The sequence below is a fragment of the Oncorhynchus keta genome, chromosome 3 (genome assembly GCF_023373465.1).
Source record: "Oncorhynchus keta strain PuntledgeMale-10-30-2019 chromosome 3, Oket_V2, whole genome shotgun sequence".
In the NCBI taxonomy this organism is placed as follows: Eukaryota; Metazoa; Chordata; class Actinopteri; order Salmoniformes; family Salmonidae; genus Oncorhynchus; species Oncorhynchus keta.
Window position 1 is genome coordinate 28,413,818 of NC_068423.1, and position 22,546 is coordinate 28,436,363.

At 44.7% G+C, this 22,546-nt stretch overlaps 1 protein-coding gene across 6 annotated transcripts in view; it reads right to left on the minus strand.

Annotated features, from left to right (window-relative positions):
* The window catches only part of LOC127915300 (CSC1-like protein 2), a 174,249-nt gene that overhangs the window by 101,582 nt on the left and 50,121 nt on the right, over window positions 1-22,546 (minus strand). For all 6 annotated transcript variants that reach the window (XM_052495196.1, XM_052495180.1, XM_052495195.1 and 3 more), the window contains 9 exons: window positions 22,018-22,055; window positions 21,069-21,211; window positions 19,213-19,264; window positions 15,700-15,808; window positions 15,065-15,135; window positions 12,212-12,292; window positions 8,245-8,368; window positions 5,553-5,686; window positions 4,438-4,575 (listed from right to left, as the gene is read on the minus strand). In XM_052495196.1, the coding sequence (XP_052351156.1) occupies window positions 4,438-4,575; window positions 5,553-5,686; window positions 8,245-8,368; window positions 12,212-12,292; window positions 15,065-15,135; window positions 15,700-15,808; window positions 19,213-19,264; window positions 21,069-21,211; window positions 22,018-22,055 (890 nt within the window). The remainder of the gene's footprint in view (window positions 1-4,437; window positions 4,576-5,552; window positions 5,687-8,244; window positions 8,369-12,211; window positions 12,293-15,064; window positions 15,136-15,699; window positions 15,809-19,212; window positions 19,265-21,068; window positions 21,212-22,017; window positions 22,056-22,546) is intronic.

The window sequence follows — 22,546 nt, forward strand, 5'->3', positions numbered from 1 at the left end:
TCTGTACCGTAATACCCTGTATATAGCCTCCACATTGACTCTATACCGTAATACCCTGTATATAGCCTCCACATTGACTCTATACCGGTACCCCCTGTATATAGCCTCCACATTGACTCTATACCGTAATACCCTGTATATAGCCTCCACATTGACTCTATACCGGTACCCCCTGTATATAGCCTCCACATTGACTCTATACCGGTACCCCCTGTATATAGCCTCCACATTGACTCTGTACCGTAATACCCTGTATATAGCCTCCACATTGACTCTATACCGTAATACCCTGTATATAGCCTCCACATTGACTCTGTACCGTAACACCCTGTATATAGCCTCCACATTGACTCTGTACCGGTACCCCCTGTATATAGCCTCCACATTGACTCTGTACCGTAACACTCTGTATATAGCCTCCACATTGACTCTGTACCGTAATACCCTGTATATAGCCTCCACATTGACTCTGTACTGTAACACCCTGTATATAGCCTCCACATTGACTCTGTACCGTAATACCCTGTATATAGCCTCCACATTGACTCTGTACCATAATACCCTGTATATAGCCTCCACATTGACTCTATACCGTAATACCCTGTATATAGCCTCCACATTGACTCTGTACCATAATACCCTGTATATAGCCTCCACATTGACTCTGTACCGTAACACCCTGTATATAGCCTCCACATTGACTCTATACCGTAATACCCTGTATATAGCCTCCACATTGACTCTATACCGGTACCCCTGTATATAGTATTGACTCTTTACCCCCTGTATATAGGTCTACATTGACTCACCTGTACCCTGTATTCAGCATTTCACTTGACTCTACGTACACCTGTATATATTCAGCATTGACACTGTAAGGTCTATATAGCCACCTATTGTATTCAGCATTTTACTGTAAGGTCTACTACACCTGTTGTATTCAGCATTTCACTGTAAGGTCTACTACACCTGTTGTATTCAGCATTTCACTGTAAGGTCTACTACACCTGTTGATTTGATTTAAAGGGTTGACATGGAATTGTGCGATTTTCTTTTCTTCTTATCGTTTTAAACTGAAAATGGATTAAAGTAAAATGGCAGTTTTAACATGAAGAATAAATTGTCACAACCTCTTGTAATTGAGAAGATATAAAATAGCTCTGACCGAGAGGGATTTGATTTCCACTCCATGACCCTTCACATACATACAGGACTGAGGCTGACACCAAGAGACCACGCCAGATATGCACAGTCTCAGCTGTGAGGTAATCTGATACCAGCACTCAGCAGTTAGCTAATCATCTACACCAGTGGCCAGTTGTCACGAGTCAAGATCACTTCCGCAGTCAAAAAGAAAGCAGTCAGTCCACTCAGATATTTTGTAAAAAAAAAAAAAATATATATATATATATATATTTAAAAAACATTTTTTTTAACATTAATCCAATAAAAAATGTTCTGTAGGAATGAGTTTGCAGTAGCCCAAATACACTATCACAGCATATTGGCTATATGTCTGGTCTAATACATTATCACAGCATATTGGCTATATGCCTGGTCTAATACATTATCACAGCATATTGGCTATATGCCTGGTCTAATACATTATCACATCATATTGGCTATACGCCTGGTCTAATACATTATCAAATCATATTGGCTATATGCCTGGCCTAATACATTATCACATCATATTGGCTATATGCCTGGTCTAATACATTATCACAGCATATTGGCTATATGCCTGGTCTAATACATTATCACAGCATATTGGCTATATGCCTGGTCTAATACATTATCACAGCATATTGGCTATATGCCTGGTCTAATACATTATCACAGCATATTGGCTATATGCCTGGTCTAATACATTATCACAGCATATTGGCTATATGCCTGGTCTAATACATTATCACAGCATATTGGCTATATGCCTGGTCTAATACATTATCACAGCATAGTGGCTATATGCCTGGTCTAATACATTATCACAGCATAGTGGCTATATGCCTGGTCTAATACATTATCACAGCATAGTGGCTATATGTCTGGTCTAATACATTATCACAGCATAATGGCTATATGCCTGATCTAATACATTATCACAGCATATTGGCTATATGCCTGGCCTAATACATTATCACATCATATTGGCTATATGCCTGGTCTAATACATTATCAAATCAAATCTAATACAAATCAAGCATATTGGCTATATGCCCTGGTCTAATACATTATCAGCAGCATATCTGGCTAAATGCTGTCTAATACAAACATCATATTGGCTATATGCCTAAAACCCCAAACAGCAATACATTATGCAGGTGCCTAGATTATCACAGCATATTGGCTATATGCCTGGTCTAATACATTATCACAGCATATTGGCTATATGCCTGGTCTAATACATTATCACAGCATATTGGCTATATGCCTGATCTAATACATTATCACAGCATATTGGCTATATGCCTGGTCTAATACATTATCACAGCATATTGGCTATATGCCTGGTCTAATACATTATCACAGCATATTGGCTATATGCCTGGTCTAATACATTATCACAGCATATTGGCTATATGCCTGGTCTAATACATTATCACAGCATATTGGCTATATGCCTGGTCTAATACATTATCACAGCATATTGGCTATATGCCTGGTCTAATACATTATCACAGCATATTGGCTATATGCCTGGTCTAATACATTATCACAGCATATTGGCTATATGCCTGGTCTAATACATTATCACAGCATATTGGCTATATGCCTGGTCTAATACATTATCACAGCATATTGGCTATATGCCTGATCTAATACATTATCACATCATATTGGCTATATGCCTGGTCTAATACATTATCACAGCATATTGGCTATATGTCTGGTCTAATACATTATCACAGCATATTGGCTATATGCCTGGTCTAATACATTATCACAGCATAGTGGCTATATGCCTGGTCTAATACATTATCACAGCATATTGGCTATATGCCTGATCTAATACATTATCACAGCATATTGGCTATATGCCTGGTCTAATACATTATCACAGCATATTGGCTATATGCCTGGTCTAATACATTATCACAGCATATTGGCTATATGCCTGGTCTAATACATTATCACAGCATATTGGCTATATGCCTGATCTAATACATTATCACATCATATTGGCTATATGCCTGGTCTAATACATTATCACATCATATTGGCTATATGCCTGGTCTAATACATTATCACATCATATTGGCTATATGCCTGGTCTGCCAATATTGTTCTTCTCAGATCATATTACATTTCAGGACTCAAGCTTTGATAATAAAATACGGTAGATCAGTTGGTGTAGCACTTGCGAGGCACAGCCCTGCATAAATTGAAATAACGTGCAAATAATTTCCTTTTTTATTCCTTTTTAATTTTACTTGGGACTGATGCTACCTGCATATGATGTTCATGGTGCTTTCAAGAAAACTGGGAACTCTGGGGGTTCATGACCTTAGTGAACTTCAGGACGGAAAGTAAGAGCTCTAGAAAGATGCCAGAGTTTCCGAGTCAGATGACCGTTGAAAATGATTTTCCCCTGTCAGTCCCCCCCCCCCAGTTTTTAAAATGATAACTAATGATCAATGAGCCACACACCACAGTTGGTCATTCAACCATACTTACTACAAGTTTGGATAGCTGGCTGCTAGACTAAATTTACCAATCAAATCATGTTTTGCTGACAGGGCTAATTGAGTAATTTCTGATGAACCACCAAAAATAAATTACACCTTCTGCATTCTATTATTTCAATACTCAACAGTAAGACGCTGACTGTCCCCCCACGGAGTACATACATCTGTGCTGTATTTTTATTTTATTTTACCTTTATTTAACCAGGCAAGTCAGTTAAGAACACATTCTTATTTTCAATGACGGTCTAGGAACAGTGGGTTAACTGCCTGTTCAGGGGCAGAACGACAGATTTGTACCTTGTCAGCTCGGGAGATATGAACTTGCAACCTTTCGGTTACTAGTCCAACGCTCTAACCACTAGGCTACCCTGCCGCCCCCTGTGTGTGTGTGTGTGTGTGTGTGTGTGTGTGTGTGTGTGTGTGTGTGTGTGTGTGTGTGTGTGTGTGTGTGTGTGTGTGTGTGTGTGTGTGTGTGTGTGTGTGTGTGTGTGTGTGTGTGTGTGTGTGTGTGTGTGTGTGTGTGTGTGTGTGTGTGTGTGTGTGTGTGTGTGTGTGTGTGTGTGTGTGTGTGTGTGTGTGTGTGTGTGTGTGTGTGTGTGTGTGTGTGTGTGTGTGTGTGTGTGTGTGTGTGTGTGTGTGTGTGTGTGTGTGTGTGTGTGTGTGTGTGTGTGTGTGTGTGTGTGTGTGTGTGTGTGTGTGTGTGTGTGTGTGTGTGTGTGTGTGTGTGTGTGTGTGTGTGTGTTCTCACCAGTAGACGTTCTGTGGGTCTGGTGCGTAGCCGACCGTCCAGGAATATGTGTGAAGGTGCTGGCTGAAGGAAGAGGACCTTGGTTCCCTCTGACAGTGGCATCCCTGACAGTTACAGGCATTGTAGTCCTTCAGGATGCTGAACAGGGAGCCATATAGGAAGACATCACTCGAATTATAATTACCAACGTAAGATACCAACAAACAAACAAAAAGACAAACATTGATTTCCAGCATTCTCACATTCGTTCCAATAGCCGAGTGATGAACGACACTTGAAAGTGTAGAAGGAGAACAACAGCAACAACAACAACAACAACAACAACAACAACAGCAGCAACAATTACAACAAGAACAAGTACACCAACAACAACAACAACAACAACTACAACAACTACAACAACAGCAACTACAACAACTACAACAACTACAACAACTACAACAACTACAACAACAGCAACTACAACAACAACAAACAACAACAGCAACAAACAACAACAACAACAGCAACTACAACAACAACTACAACAACTACAACAACTACAACAACAACTACAACAACTACAACAACAGCAACAACAGCAACAACAACAACAACAACAACTACAACAACTACAACTACAACAACAGCAACTACAACAACAGCAACTACAACAACAACAGCAACAGCAGCAACAACAGCAACAACAACAACAACAACAACAACAACAGCAACTACAACAACAACAGCAACAACAGCAACAACAACTACAACAACAACAACAGCAACTACAACAACAACAGCAACAACAGCAACAACAACAACAACAACAACAACAGCAACTACAACAACAACAGCAACAACAGCAACAACAACAGCAACTACAACAACAACAACAGCAACAACAACAACAACAAGAGCAACAACAGAAACAACAACAGCAACAACAACAACAACAACAACAACAACAACAACAGCAACTACAACAACAACAACAACAGCAACTACAACAACAGCAACAACAACAACAGCAACAACAACAACAACAGCAACAACAGCAACAGCAGCAACAACAACAACAACAACTACAACAATCGCAAACATCCTCTCATTCCTCTGGTCACACAGGCTCTTACATGGCAGTCATGGCTTCGTTCTGGAAGGTAACGAAGGCCATTCCCAGCGGTTTACTGTTGACCTTCTCTTTCTCCTTCCTGTACTCCTCCTTCAGCTTGGACTCCAGCTTGGTGTAGTAACTCACTGCCTCCTCCTGTAGAATAGAGACGGTTAGTTAGGGGGCTTCTAGCTTGGTGTAGTAACTCACTGCCTCCTCCTGTAGAATAGAGATGGTTAGTTAGGGGGCTTCTAGCTTGGTGTAGTAACTCACTGCCTCCTCCTGTAGAATAGAGATGGTTAGTTAGGGGGCTTCTAGCTTGGTGTAGTAACTAACTCACTGCCTTCTCCTGTAGAATATAGATGGTTAGTTAGGGGGCTTCTAGCTTGGTGTAGTAACTAACTCACTGCCTCCTCCTGTAGAATAGAGACGGTTAGTTAGAGGGCTTCTAGCTTGGTGTAGTAACTCACTGCCTCCTCCTGTAGAATAGAGATGGTTAGTTAGGGGGCTTCTAGCTTGGTGTAGTAACTCACTGCCTCCTCCTGTAGAATAGAGATGGTTAGTTAGGGGGCTTCTAGCTTGGTGTAGTAACTCACTGCCTCCTCCTGTAGAATAGAGATGGTTAGTTAGGGGGCTTCTAGCTTGGTGTAGTAACTCACTGCCTCCTCCTGTAGAATAGAGATGGTTAGTTAGGGGGCTTCTAGCTTGGTGTAGTAACTCACTGCCTCCTCCTGTAGAATAGAGATAGTTAGTTAGGGGCTTCTAGCTTGGTGTAGTAACTCACTGCCTCCTCCTGTAGAATAGAGATGGTTAGTTAGGGGGAAAGCTTGGTGTAGTAACTCACTGGCCTTCTCCTGTAGAATATAGATGGTTAGTTAGGGGGCTTCTAGCTTGGTGTAGTAACTAACTCACTGCCTCCTCCTGTAGAATAGAGACGGTTAGTTAGAGGGCTTCTAGCTTGGTGTAGTAACTCACTGCCTCCTCCTGTAGAATAGAGATGGTTAGTTAGAAGACCAAGAAGACGAAGAAGGACTAATGAATGAGAACACTATGAGTGAGACGGTATGAAAGACCAGAATAGCTGGTCACTCAGGGCAACATATCCAACGGGAATTTGATTGTGACATTTGGATACGAAAAAAAAAAAGAAAAAAAAAATATATATATACAAATTTCAAGAAACAATTTGAATCAACTCTCTCCTTAGTAGTAGTGTTACAGCGAGGTACTGTAAACGGCGTGGTACTGTAAACGGCGTGGTACTGTAAACGGCTTGGTACTGTAAACGGCGTGGTACTGTAAACGGCTTGGTACTGTAAACGGCGTGGTACTGTAAACGGTGTGGTACTGTAAACGGCGTGGTACTGTAAACGGCGTGGTACTGTAAACGGCGTGGTACTGTAAACGGCGTGGTACTGTAAACGGCGTGGTACTGTAAACGGCGTGGTACTGTAAACGGCGTGGTACTGTAAACGGCGTGGTACTGTAAACGGCGTGGTACTGTAAACGGCTTGGTACTGTAAACGGCGTGGTACTGTAAACGGCTTGGTACTGTAAACGGCGTGGTACTGTAAACGGTGTGGTACTGTAAACGGCGTGGTACTGTAAACAGCGTGGTACTGTAAATGGCGTGGTACTGTAAACGACGTGGTACTGTAAATGGCGTGGTACTGTAAACGGCGTGGTACTGTAAACGGCGTGGTACTGTAAACGGCGTGGTACTGTAAACAGCGTGGTACTGTAAACGGTGTGGTACTGTAAACGGCGTGGTACTGTAAACAGCGTGGTACTGTAAATGGCGTGGTACTGTAAACGACGTGGTACTGTAAACGGCGTGGTACTGTAAACGGCGTGGTATTGTAAACGGCGTGGTACTGTAAACGGCGTGGTATTGTAAAAATGGCTTGGTACTGTAAATGGCGTGGTACTGTAAACGGCGTGGTACTGTAAACTACGTGGTACTGTAAACGGCGAGGTACTGTAAACGGCATGGTACTGTAAACGCTGTGGTACTGTAAACGGCGTGGTACTGTAAACGGCGTGGTATTGTAAAAACGGCTTGGTACTGTAAATGGCGTGGTACTGTAAACGGCGTGGTACTGTAAACTACGTGGTACTGTAAACGGCGAGGTACTGTAAACGGCATGGTACTGTAAACGCTGTGGTACTGTAAACGGCGTGGTACTGTAAACGCTGTGGTACTGTAAACGGCGTGGTACTGTAAACGGCGTGGTACTGTAAACGGCGTGGTACTGTAAACGGCGTGGTACTGTAAACGCTGTGGTACTGTAAACGGCGTGGTACTGTAAACGGCTTGGTACTGTAAACGGCTTGGTACTGTAAACGGCGTGGTACTGTAAACGGCTTGGTATTGTAAACGGCGTGGTACTGTAAACGGCTTGGTACTGTAAACGGCTTGGTACTGTAAACGGCGTGGTACTGTAAACGGCGTGGTACTGTAAACGGCGTGGTACTGTAAACGGCGTGGTATTGTAAACGGCTTGGTACTGTAAACGGCGTGGTACTGTAAACGGCTTGGTACTGTAAATGGCGTGGTACTGTAAACGGCGTGGTACTGTAAACGGCGTGGTACTGTAAACGGCGTGGTACTGTAAACGGCTTGGTACTGTAAACGGCGTGGTACTGTAAACGGCGTGGTACTGTAAATGGGTTTGAGGTGAGGGTTGAAATACAGCTCTCGACGTTGGTCTTACCTGTTCACAGCCCTTGATGATACAGCAACAGAGATGACCACAGGGTTTGGGGTTGATCATGGTGGGGATGTGCTCCTTGGACTGTAGGTCTTTAAAGAACTTCATGCTACGTTCAGTCTTCTTCCTGTTTACAGAAACACGTGCTCATATCACATGACCAAATACACTGGATTACTAGACAAATTAGTAGTTGCTCATAGAGATAGAGAGAGGTCCTATCTTTGCATCTTTGCATCTGTGCCATTATGGCGTCTGTGACAGCATGGGCAGCACCATTAAGGCTACCTCAATTTTAAAGTAGTTCACGTTCTTCTTCTTTTGTGTTTTAAAAAAAGAAGAAGTGTAAAACTAATATATTGGTGATTTACCGCCTCCTGCAGTGTTGGGAGTACTGAATCAAATCTGTGACCGCTAGATGTAGTTTGGACCACTATCAAGGTCCCAACACACCAAGACAGTCGAGAAGAGTCCCCTCAGGATACTGAAAAGATTTGTCATGGGTCCCCAGATCCTCAAAAGGTTCTACAGCTAGATGTAGTTTGGACCACTATCAAGGTCCCAACACACCAAGACAGTCGAGAAGAGGGCACGACAACACCTTTTCCCCCTCAGGAGACTGAAAATAATTTGTCATGGCTCCTCAGATCCTCAAAAGGTTCTACAACAGTACCATCGAGAGCATTCTGACTGGCTGCATCACTGCCTGGTATGGCAACCGCTCGGCACCTGACAGACAGTAAGGCGCTACAGAGGGTAGTGGGTACGGCCCAGTACATCACTGGGGCCAAGCTTCCTGCCATCCAGGACCTTTATACCAGGCCCAAATTATTGTCCCCCCCTGTATATAGCCTTGTTATTGTTATTGCGTGACTTTTTATTTTATTACATTTTTCACATTAATTTATTTTGTTAATATTTTCTTAACTATTTTTTTTTTTAAACTGCACAGTTGGTTAAGGGTTTATAAGTAAGCATTTCACGGTTGTATTTGTCGCATGTGACATTAGATGTGATGGCGGTGATATATATATATATATATTATTATTATATTATATATCTTATAGCCATTTAAACCAATTAGAGGAAGACAATGCTCTGGTCACACCCAGTCAACAATACTGAAAAATATATATATAAACACAACATCTAAAGAGTGTTAGTTCCATGAGCTGAAATAAAATCTCTCAGAGATGTTTCATAACAAAAAAAACTTGATGAAAGTGTGGGTTTTGCAAAACCGATGATTTTCTGCACAAACTGTCAGAAACCGTCTCAGGAAGCTCATCTGCGTTGCCCTCAATAGGGAAGGACGAGGCGACAGGTAGCAGCAGGTAGCGGCAGGTAGCGGCAGGTAGCAGCAGGTAGCGGCAGGTAGCAGCAGGTAGCAGCAGGTAGCAGCAGGTAGCGGCAGGTAGCAGCAGGTAGCAGCAGGTAGCAGCAGGTAGCAGCAGGTAGGCTAGTGGTTAGAGCGTTGTGCCAGTAACCGAAAGGTTGCTAGATCGAATCCCCGAGCTGACAAGGTCTGTCGTTCTGTCGTCAATCTGTCGTTCTGCCCCTGAACAGGCAGTTAACCCACTGTTCCTAGACCAGTTAACCCACTGTTCCTAGACCAGTTAACCCACTGTTCCTAGACCAGTTAACCCACTGTTCCTAGACCAGTTAACCCACTGTTCCTAGGCCAGTTAACCCACTGTTCCTAGGCCAGTTAACCCACTGTTCCTAGACCAGTTAACCCACTGTTCCTAGACCAGTTAACCCACTGTTCCTAGGCCAGTTAACCCACTGTTCCTAGACCAGTTAACCCACTGTTCCTAGACCAGTTAACCCACTGTTCCTAGACCAGTTAACCCACTGTTCCTAGGCCAGTTAACCCACTGTTCCTAGACCAGTTAACCCACTGTTCCTAGACCAGTTAACCCACTGTTCCTAGGCCAGTTAACCCACTGTTCCTAGACCAGTTAACCCACTGTTCCTAGACCAGTTAACCCACTGTTCCTAGACCAGTTAACCCACTGTTCCTAGGCCAGTTAACCCACTGTTCCTAGGCCAGTTAACCCACTGTTCCTAGACCAGTTAACCCACTGTTCCTAGACCAGTTAACCCACTGTTCCTAGACCAGTTAACCCACTGTTCCTAGGCCAGTTAACCCACTGTTCCTAGACCAGTTAACCCACTGTTCCTAGACCAGTTAACCCACTGTTCCTAGACCAGTTAACCCACTGTTCCTAGGCCAGTTAACCCACTGTTCCTAGGCCAGTTAACCCACTGTTCCTAGACCAGTTAACCCACTGTTCCTAGACCAGTTAACCCACTGTTCCTAGACCAGTTAACCCACTGTTCCTAGGCCAGTTAACCCACTGTTCCTAGGCCAGTTAACCCACTGTTCCTAGACCAGTTAACCCACTGTTCCTAGACCAGTTAACCCACTGTTCCTAGACCAGTTAACCCACTGTTCCTAGGCCAGTTAACCCACTGTTCCTAGACCAGTTAACCCACTGTTCCTAGACCAGTTAACCCACTGTTCCTAGACCAGTTAACCCACTGTTCCTAGGCCAGTTAACCCACTGTTCCTAGACCAGTTAACCCACTGTTCCTAGACCAGTTAACCCACTGTTCCTAGACCAGTTAACCCACTGTTCCTAGACCAGTTAACCCACTGTTCCTAGACCAGTTAACCCACTGTTCCTAGACCAGTTAACCCACTGTTCCTAGACCAGTTAACCCACTGTTCCTAGACCAGTTAACCCACTGTTCCTAGACCAGTTAACCCACTGTTCCTAGACCAGTTAACCCACTGTTCCTAGACCAGTTAACCCACTGTTCCTAGACCAGTTAACCCACTGTTCCTAGACCAGTTAACCCACTGTTCCTAGACCAGTTAACCCACTGTTCCTAGGCCAGTTAACCCACTGTTCCTAGACCAGTTAACCCACTGTTCCTAGACCAGTTAACCCACTGTTCCTAGACCAGTTAACCCACTGTTCCTAGACCAGTTAACCCACTGTTCCTAGACCAGTTAACCCACTGTTCCTAGGGCCGTCATTGTAAATAATAATTAGTTCTTAAATGACTTGACAGGTTAAAGAAAGGTAAAAAAAAAAAACATTTGACCCGACTGTAACGTTTCTCATCTTGTGTTTCCTACACGGATGTATCTCTGCTTCACCGGGCAGATGGCAGACAGCGGGTATGGCGTCGTGTGGGTCGAGCGGTTTGCCGATGTCAACGTTGTGAACAGAGTTGCCCCATGGTGACGGTGGGGTTATGGTATTGGCAGGTACAAGCCAAGGACAACAAACACAGTTGCATTTTATCGATGGCAATTTGAATACACAGAGATACCGTGATCCTGAGACCCGTCGTCGTGCCGTTCCCCCGCTGCCTTCACCTCATGTTTTAGCAGGATAACGCACGGCCCCAAGCCGCAAGGATCTGGACACAATTCCTGGAAGCTGAAAATGTCCCAGTTCTTCCATGGCTTTGCGTACTCACCAGTCACCCATTGAGCATGTTTGGGATGCTCTGGATAGGCGCGTTCGAGTTCCCGCCAATATCCAGCAACTTAGCACAGCCATTGAAGAGGAGTGGGACCAACATTCCACAGGCCACAATCAACAGCCGGATCAACTGTATGTGAAGGAGATGTGTGTCTCGCTGCATGAGGCAAATGGTGGTCACACCAGATACTGACTGGTTTTCTGATCAATGCATATCTGTATTCCCAGTCATGTGAAATATATAGATTAGGACCTAATGAATGTATTTAAATTGACTGATTTTCCCTATATATGAGCAGCAACTCAGTAAACTCTTTCAAATTGTTTCCATGTTGCGTTTATTTTTGTTTTCAGTGTACTTTAAAATGGTGGAAGCCCCTCAATGGAAAACGTCCATACTGAAACTGTTTGATCTAAATCCAGTCTCTATTGCTCCAGACGGCGACAGTCAAGCGGAGACCACTACTTACCTTTCTGAGTTGAGGGACATCAGCTTGGCCACATCGTAACAAATACGAGCCTCTAGCACAGAACAGTTTTCATAAGCCTGTCTGTAATTGAGAGAAACGGGAGGGTGGAGGGGGAAAGAGATTGGAAAGGTAAGGTAAGGATTAAAAGGTATGGACATGGAGGAATCTGTTTTCTACAAGTCTATAGTATTCCCTTCAGTCCTTAGTTGGTTGCGGACATTACATCGTAGGTTAGAAGTCCCTCAGCAGTCTGTATAACATGTCACACTTATAGAAATAGGACTAAAACATCATGCAGAAGCACCACTCATTACGGAACGTTGACTTGAACGGCAATGCCTGTTCTAGTAATTCTATTTCTATGGTTGGTGACAGTGACCACTGCCAGTACCTATACAGAACCACACCACGGGAGGGGAGTGGATTAGATTCAGATAGAAAGCATTTCAAATCAAGGAAGTGATGCATGGTCGATATTCTAGTAATCTAATTACCTTTTATCATAGTCACTATTACAGGACTGTAATCTAATCACGTTGAACAAAAATATAAATTCAACATGTAAAGTGTTGGTCTCTCTCTCTCTCTCTGCAGAATACTGAACAACTGACATGTTGGTCTCTGCAGAATACTGAACAACTGACATGTTGGTCTCCCTCTGCAGAATACTGAACAACTGACATGTTCTCTCTCTCTCTGCAGACTACTGAACAACTGACATGTTGGTCTCTCTCTGCAGAATACTGAACAACTGACATGTTGGTCTCTCTCTCTCTGCAGAATACTGAACAACTGACATGTTGGTCTCTCTCTCTCTCTGCAGAATACTGAACAACTGACATGTTGGTCTCTCTCTGCAGAATACTGAACAACTGACATGTTGGTCTCTCTCTCCTCTGCAGAATACTGAACAACTGACATGTTGGTCTCTCTCTCTCTCTGCAGAATACTGAACAACTGACATGTTGGTCTCTCTCTCTCTCTGCAGAATACTGAACAACTGACATGTTGGTCTCTCTCTCTCTGCAGAATACTGAACAACTGACATGTTGGTCTCTCTCTGCAGAATACTGAACAACTGACATGTTGGTCTCTCTCTCTCTCTGCAGAATACTGAACAACTGACATGTTGGTCTCTCTCTGCAGAATACTGAACAACTGACATGTTGGTCTCCCCCCTCCCAGTGTGTCTCATTGGGACGGCAGGAAGCCTAGTGGTTAGAGTCTTGGACTAGTAACCGAAATGTTTCAAGATCGAATCCCCGAGCTGACAAGGTAAAAATCTGTCGTTCTGCCCCTGAACAAGGCAGTTAACCCACTGTTCCTAGGCCGTCATTGTAAATAAGAATTTGTTCTTAACTGACTTGCCTAGTTATATAAAAAGAAATAAATAAAAACCAGACAGCACTTACTCAAAGTGTTGCCAGATACAGGAAACAGACAGGACTTACTCAGTGTTGCCAGATACAGGAAACAGACAGCACTTACTCAAAGTGTTGCCAGATACAGGAAACAGACAGCACTTACTCAAAGTGTTGCCAGATACAGGAAACAGACAGCACTTACTCAAAGTGTTGCCAGATACAGGAAACAGACAGCACTTACTCAAAGTGTTGCCAGATACAGGAAACAGACAGCACTTACTCAAAGTGTTGCCAGATACAGGAAACAGACAGCACTTACTCAAAGTGTTGCCAGATACAGGAAACAGACAGCACTTACTCAAAGTGTTGCCAGATACAGGAAACAGACAGCACTTACTCAAAGTGTTGCCAGATACAGGAAACAGACAGCACTTACTCAAAGTGTTGCCAGATACAGGAAACAGACAGCACTTACTCAAAGTGTTGCCAGATACAGGAAACAGACAGCCCTTACTCAAAGTGTTGCCAGATACAGGAAACAGACAGCCCTTACTCAAAGTGTTGCCAGATACAGGAAACAGACAGCACTTACTCAAAGTGTTGCCAGATACAGGAAACAGACAGCACTTACTCAAAGTGTTGCCAGATACAGGAAACAGACAGCACTTACTCAAAGTGTTGCCAGATACAGGAAACAGACAGCCCTTACTCAAAGTGTTGCCAGATACAGGAAACAGACAGCACTTACTCAAAGTGTTGCCAGATACAGGAAACAGACAGCACTTACTCAAAGTGTTGCCAGATACAGGAAACAGACAGCACTTACTCAAAGTGTTGCCAGATACAGGAAACAGACAGCACTTACTCAAAGTGTTGCCAGATACAGGAAACAGGCAGCACTTACTCAAAGTGTTGCCAGATACAGGAAACAGACAGCCCTTACTCAAAGTGTTGCCAGATACAGGAAACAGACAGCACTTACTCAAAGTGTTGCCAGATACAGGAAACAGACAGCACTTACTCAAAGTGTTGCCAGATACAGAAAACAGACGGCACTTACTCAAAGTGTTGCCAGATACAGGAAACAGACGGCACTTACTCAAAGTGTTGCCAGATACAGGAAACAGACAGCACTTACTCAAAGTGTTGCCAGATACAGGAAACAGACAGCACTTACTCAAAGTGTTGCCAGATACAGGAAACAGACAGCACTTACTCAAAGTGTTGCCAGATACAGGAAACAGACAGCACTTACTCAAAGTGTTGCCAGATACAGGAAACAGACAGCACTTACTCAAAGTGTTGTCAGATACAGTGAACAGACAGCACTTACTCAAAGTGTTGCCAGATACAGGAAACAGACAGCACTTACTCAAAGTGTTGCCAGATACAGGAAACAGACAGCACTTACTCAAAGTGTTGCCAGATACAGGAAACAGACAGCACTTACTCAAAGTGTTGCCAGATACAGGAAACAGACAGCACTTACTCAAAGTGTTGCTTGATGTGCTTCTCCTCTGCATACTTGGAGATCCCGTTGACAAATAAAGTGCGTTTCACCTAAAAAGAAGAGACAGAAACTATGATATGGTGGACTTTTCACATTGACTTGGTGTGTGTGTGTGTGTGTGTGTGTGTGTGTGTGTGTGTGTGCTCATACCACCCACCAGATCGTCCTATCTGTAGTGCATCTTGGAGGTGTGTGTGTGTGTGTCTGTGTGTGTGTGTGTGTGTGTGTGTGTGTGTGTGTTCATACCACCCACCAGATCATCCTCTCTGTAGTGCATCTTGGTGTGTGTGTGTGTGTGTGTGTGTGTGTGTGTGTGTGTGTGTGTGTGTGTGTGTGTGTGTGTGTGTGTGTGTGTGTGTGTGTGTGTGTGTGTATACCACCCACCAGATCATCCTCTCTGTAGTGCATCTTGGAGGTGTGTGTGTGTGTGTGTGTGTGTGTGTGTGTGTGTGTGTGTGTGTGTGTGTGTGTGTGTGTGTGTGTGTGTGTGTGTGTGTGTGTCATATACACCCACCAGATCATCCTCTCTGTAGTGCATCTTGGAGGTGTGTGTGTGTGTGTGTGTGTGTGTGTGTGTGTGTGTGTGTGTGTGTGTGTGTGTTCATACCACCCACCAGATCGTCCTCTCTGTAGTGCATCTTGGAGGTGTGTCGTCTCATGCTGTACACGGTCAGCAACAGGTAGAGGAACGCAAAGGTGGTGTGGAGCCACAGGAGCATGTTACTGTGAGGAGATAAACCCAGTTAGTCACAGCAGTATGTTACTGAGAGGAGATAAACCCAGTTAGTCACAGCAGTATGTTACTGAGAGGAGATAAACCCAGTTAGTCACAGCAGTATGTTACTGAGAGGAGATAAACCCAGTTAGTCACAGCAGTATGTTACTGTGAGGAGAGAAACCCAGTTAGTCACAGCAGTATGTTACTGAGAGGAGATAAACCCAGTTAGTCACAGCAGTATGTTACTGAGAGGAGATAAACCCAGTTAGTCACAGCAGTATGTTACTGAGAGGAGATAAACCCAGTTAGTCACAGCAGTATGTTACTGTGAGGAGCGACAGATAAACCCAGTTAGTCACAGCAGTATGTTACTGAGAGGAGAGAAACCCAGTTAATCACAGCAGTATGTTACTGAGAGGAGAGACAGAGAAACCCAGTTAGTCACAGCAGTATGTTACTGAGAGGAGAGACAGAGAAACCCAGTTAGTCACAGCAGTATGTTACTGAGAGGAGAGACAGATAAACCCAGTTAGTCACAGCAGTATGTTACTGAGAGGAGATAAACCCAGTTAGTCACAGCAGTATGTTACTGAGAGGAGAGACAGATAAACCCAGTTAGTCACAGCAATATGTTACTGAGAGGAGAGACAGATAAACCCAGTTAGTCACAGCAACATGTTACTGAGAGGAGATAAACCCAGTTAGTCACAGCAACATGTTACTGAGAGGAGATAAACCCAGTTAGTCACAGCAATATGTTACTGAGAGGAGAGACAGAGAAACCCAGTTAGTCACAGCAGTATGTTACTGTGAGGAGCGACAGAGAAACCCAGTTAGTCACAGCAGTATGTTACTGAGAGAGGAGAGACAGAGAAACCCAGTTAGTCACAGCAGTATGTTACTGAGAGGAGAGACAGAGAAACCCAGTTAGTCACAGCAGTATGTTACTGTGAGGAGAGAAACCCAGTTAGTCACAGCAGTATGTTACTGAGAGGAGATAAACCCAGTTAGTCACAGCAGTATGTTACTGAGAGGAGATAAACCCAGTTAGTCACAGCAGTATGTTACTGAGAGGAGATAAACCCAGTTAGTCACAGCAGTATGTTACTGTGAGGAGAGACAGAGAAACCCAGTTAGTCACAGCAGTATGTTACTGAGAGGAGAGAAACCCAGTTAGTCACAGCAGTATGTTACTGAGAGGAGAGACAGAGAAACCCAGTTAGTCACAGCAGTATGTTACTGAGAGGAGGACAGACACCCAGTTAGTCACAGCAGTATGTTACTGAGAGGAGATAAACCCAGTTAGTCACAGCAGTATGTTACTGAGAGGAGATAAACCCAGTTAGTCACAGCAGTATGTTACTGAGAGGAGAGAAACCCAGTTAATCACAGCAGTATGTTACTGAGAGGAGAGACAGAGAAACCCAGTTAGTCACAGCAGTATGTTACTGTGAGGAGAGACAGAGAAACCCAGTTAGTCACAGCAGTATGTTACTGAGAGGAGAGACAGAGAAACCCAGTTAGTCACAGCAGTATGTTACTGAGAGGAGGACAGACACCAACCATTCCTACTAAAATTGGAGCAAGATGTCCAATCAAAAACACATATTTTGACCAAAAGATATAATCATATATATATATATATATATACAGTGGGGCAAAAAAAGTATTTAGTCAGCCACCAATTGTGCAAGTTCTCCCACTTAAAAAGATGAGAGAGGCCTGTAATTTACATCATGGGTACACTTCAACTATGACAGACAAAATTAGAAAAAAAATCCAGAAAATCACATTGCAGGATTTTTTTATGAATTTATTAGCAAATTATGGTGGAAAATAAGTATTAGTCTGACTAAATCAATGGAAGGCAGAGAAAGTGGTCAAGAACCTGGAAAAAGGCATTGTGTCAGCTAGTCTGGATGCTGTGAGAGAATCAAGGCTAACTGACAGGCTCAACGTCCTCTTTCTCCTCGAATACGGAGGACAGAAAAACAATAGAGAAGTAAGACGGATATTGATGTTTAGACATGACGTAGGATTTTCATATTTCAGTATTCGGCTTTTTACATATTCGTTGCAAAACTCAACGAAACGAAAAACGAAAAACAAGCGTATGTCTGTGAAATGTCACCGGAACACACAGGAAGATCTTTTATTTCCAAAGCCGGTTTACATTTAATTCAGCTCGTCGTGCATAATAATGTTTTTTTGTTGTGTTTTTTTTTTTGCTCCGGGCGTAAACAACTTTAAAGACGACCACCACAACGTGTCAACAGAGATCGGTGCTTATTATCGGTTACAACAACAACAAAAAATAGCTGACATTTTAAATATAATGTTAACGAAATGTTGAATTGTTTTATTCATCCGTTATTTTACCAGGTAAGTTGACTGAGAACACGTTCTCATTTGCAGCAACGACCTGGGGAATAGTTACAGGGGAGAGGAGGGGGATGAATGAGCCAATTGTAAACTATTAGGTGACCGTGATGGTTTTGAGGGCCAGATTGGGAATTTAGCCAGGACACTGGGGTTAACACCCCTACTGTTACGATAAGTGCCATGGGATCTTTAATGAGCTCAGAGAGTCAGGACACCCGTTTAACGTCTCATCCGAAAGACGGCACTCTACACAGGGCAGTGTCCCCAATCACTGCCCTGGGGCATTGGAATATTTTTTTTAGACCAGAGGAAAGAGTGCCTCCTACTGGCCCTCCAACACCACTTCCAGCAGCATCTGGTCTCCCATCCAAGAACTGACCAGGACCAAACCTGCTTAGCTTCAGAAGAAAGCCAGCAGTGGTATGCAGGGTGGTATGTAGGGTGGTATGCAGGGTGGTAAGGAGGGTGGTATGCAGGGTGGTATGTAGAGTGGTATGCACGGTGGTATGTAGGGTGGTATGCAGGGTGGTATGCAGGGTGGTATGTGGGGTGGTATGCAGGGTGGTATGCTGCTGGCATACATTTTAAGAGAAAGACGCCACTCAACGATTCAGAACATGAAGATTCATATTGGTCAAGGTAAAATGTTACTGATTGGCTGTAAGCCGTGGTATATCATACCGTATAGCACGGGTATGACAACAACAACAACAACACAACGTTTACTGTTCGGATAACATTGGTAACCAGTTTATAAAAGCCATAAGGCACCTCTGGGGTTTGTGATATATGGCCAATATACCACGACTAAGGGCTGTGTCCAGGCGGTACCCCTGAGGTGCCTTATTGCTTAATTCAGAACATGAAGATTCTTATTGGTCAAGGTAAAATGTTACTGATTGGCTGTAAGCCGTGGTATATCATACCGTATAGCACGGGTATGACATTGCTTAATTAGAACACAAGGAAGTTCCTGTATCCCCACCATCACCCTACAATAAGGAAACAGTCATGGAGAAGCACTCACTTGGCATCCAGATTGGCTATAGTGGTACGCCCAAAACTGTAGGCATTGTTTTCTGTGTGGGGGAGGGGGAAAAAAAAGAGATTATATTTTACTTCATGGTTAGCCTAGTACACAGTAGAATAATAGGACATTATGGTCTGTTGAAGCAGCTAGTCCTTCTATTTCTACGATTGGGTTCTAGAATGGGAATGTACGTTATAGTTCATTCTATGATTGGGTTCTAGAATGGGAATGTACGTTATAGTTCATTCTATGATTGGGTTCTAGAATGGGAATGTACGTTATAGTTCATTCTATGATTGGGTTCTAGAATGGGAATGTACGTTATAGTTCATTCTATTTCTATGGGTGGGTTGGAGGCTCATGTGTTTTTAGAGGAGCAGGAGGTTTCCTATTATATCAAAGTGAGGAAATGAATCCACAAGGCGCTGATGAGAAGAATTTAACTCATGTGATACACAGAATATATATTTTAAATGGCCAATCTGGCCAGCATGACCACAGCTATTTCTACACAGAGGACATTAATAGTCTGCCTCACCCTAGAGGAGCAGCAACCTCACCCTAGAGGAGCAGCCGACTCACCCTAGAGGAGCAGCCGCCTCACCCTAGAGGAGCAGCCGCCTCACCCTAGAGGAGCAGCCGCCTCACCCTAGAGGAGCAGCAACCTCACCCTAGAGGAGCAGCCGCCTCACCCTAGAGGAGCAGCCGCCTCACCCTAGAGGAGCAGCCGCCTCGCCCTAGAGGAGCAGCCGCCTCGCCCTAGAGCAGCAGCCGCCTCGCCCTAGAGGAGCAGCCGCCTCACAGCCGCCTCGCCCTAGAGGAGCAGCCGCCTCACCCTAGAGGAGCAGCCGCCTCACCCTAGAGGAGCAGCCGCCTCGCCCTAAAGGAGCAGCCGCCTTACCCTAGAGGAGCAGCCGCCTCACCCTAGAGGAGCAGCCGCCTCACCCTAGAGGAGCAGCCGCCTCACAGCCGCCTCGCCCTAGAGGAGCAGCCGCCTCACAGCCGCCTCGCCCTAGAGGAGCAGCCGCCTCACAGCCGCCTCGCCCTAGAGGAGCAGCCGCCTCGCCCTAGAGGAGCAGCCGCCTCACAGCCGCCTCGCCCTAGAGGAGCAGCCGCCTCACAGCCGCCTCGCCCTAGAGGAGCAGCCGCCTCCCCCTAGAGGAGCAGCCGCCTCCCCCTAGAGGAGCAGCCGCCTCCCCCTAGAGGAGCAGCCGCCTCGCCCTGGAGGAGCAGCCGCCTCACAGCCGCCTCCCCCTAGAGGAGCAGCCGCCTCCCCCTAGAGGAGCAGCCGCCTCCCCCTGGAGGAGCAGCCGCCTCGCCCTGGAGGAGCAGCCGCCTCACAGCCGCCTCCCCCTAGAGGAGCAGCCGCCTCGCCCTGGAGGAGCAGCCGCCTCACAGCCGCCTCCCCCTAGAGGAGGAGCTGGAGATATGCTCCTGCCATATGGACTCAGACAAGGCTACTTTCTCACTTACTTGTATTTGCCTCCACTTTGATGTTTCACGTGACGACAAGATGGAAAAATCACATGATATAACCCTTGAGTCATGAGAGTTAAAATAGATACAATTCAATCTATAATAATAATAACCTCAAAGTCCTAAAACCCCACTATCCAGACTAAAGGACTTCTGAAGTGAGGGATTTCTGATGACGACTAGGGATACGCCTCAAATGACACCCTATTCCCTCTGAAGTGCACTACTTTAGACCAGGACCCACAGGGACACCCACACAGACATAGGGAAATAGAGCCCTGATCTAAAGTAGTGCACTACATAGGGGATAGGGGACACCACCAGTCCAGTGTTAGTCTCAAGTATTCCTGAAGTCCCACCCCCTAAACCCCACTCACCCAATAGATTTCCTGAGAAGTTGACGGGCAGGACAATGGCCACTGAGAGCACGCCCACCACCACCAGCAGACCAATGATATGCCTCTGGAAGGAGAGGTAGTGTACTGCATCCTCCCCACACTTTTCCCTGATCTCCTCATCCCTGGAGGGAGAGAGAAACAGACAGACAGAGAGGAGAGAGACAGACAGAAAGAGAGGAGAGAGACAGACAGAAAGAGAGGAGAGAGACAGACAGAAAGAGAGGAGAGAGACAGACAGAAAGAGAGGAGAGAGACAGACAGACAGAGGAGAGAGAGACAGACAGAGAGGAGAGAAACAGACAGACAGAGAGGAGAGAGAGACAGACAGAGAGGAGAGAAACAGACAGACAGAGGAGAGAGACAGAGAAAGAGAGAGGAGAGAGAAACAGAGAGGAGAGAGAGAGACAGACATAGAGGAGAGAGAGACAGGCAGAGAGGAGAGGAGAGAGAGACAGACAGACAGAGAGGAGAGAAACAGACAGACAGAGGAGAGAGACAGAGAAAGAGAGGAGAGAGACAGAGAGAGAGAGGAGAGAGACAGACAGAGAGAGAGAGACAGAGAGAGACAGGCAGAGAGGAGAGAGACAGACAGAGAGGAGAGAAGAGAGATAGAGAGGAGAGACAGAGAGGAGAGAGACAGACAGAGACAGACAGAGACAGAGAGAGAAAGAGAGAGATTTAACTTTTATTTAACCCTTTGAGGCAGAGCAGACCTCTGAACAGTCAAACTGACAGTTTGTTTGTTAACACACACACACACACACACACACACACACACACACACACACACACACACACACACACACACACACACACACACACACACACACACACACACACACACACACCTAAATTCCAACTCACACACAACCTCATTCTCCCTTCCTTGCTGTCCCATGCTTGTCCCAAAACATTATTGGAGACTCACTTTATGCGGAAGATGGCTGTTAACCAGGAGCAGAAGCCCTGAAGAGAGATGAGACTCTAGGTTAGAGCTGCCATAGATTACAGGTTATTATCCAATTGGGGGAAATTATTCTAGCAACGTTGTGTCACAGTAGTGGCCTCATAAAAGTGAGTAAGTGACCCGATTAAAACTCAAAATGTCAAGGTTCTCCAGAACTGTATCCTGCAGTGTTGGGGTCAATTCCATTTCAATTCCAATCAATTCAGAACATAAATCTAATTCTAATTCCACAAATTCTAATTCCACAAATTCTAAGTCCACAAATTCTAATTCCACAAATTCTAATTCCAAAAAGCATTGAAGAGAATTTACATTTCAGTGTAGTTCCTGAATTGAAAAGAAATTGGCCCGTAACCTCGGTATCCTGTTCTCTGGTACAATGTACACTTGGTCAGCAGTTTCCAAAGTAATGCTGACAATAGGACGAAATCAACGACGTGCTTCTCTCAGCTTACTCTCTTAAAGATGCACTCTCATACGGGTGTACAAT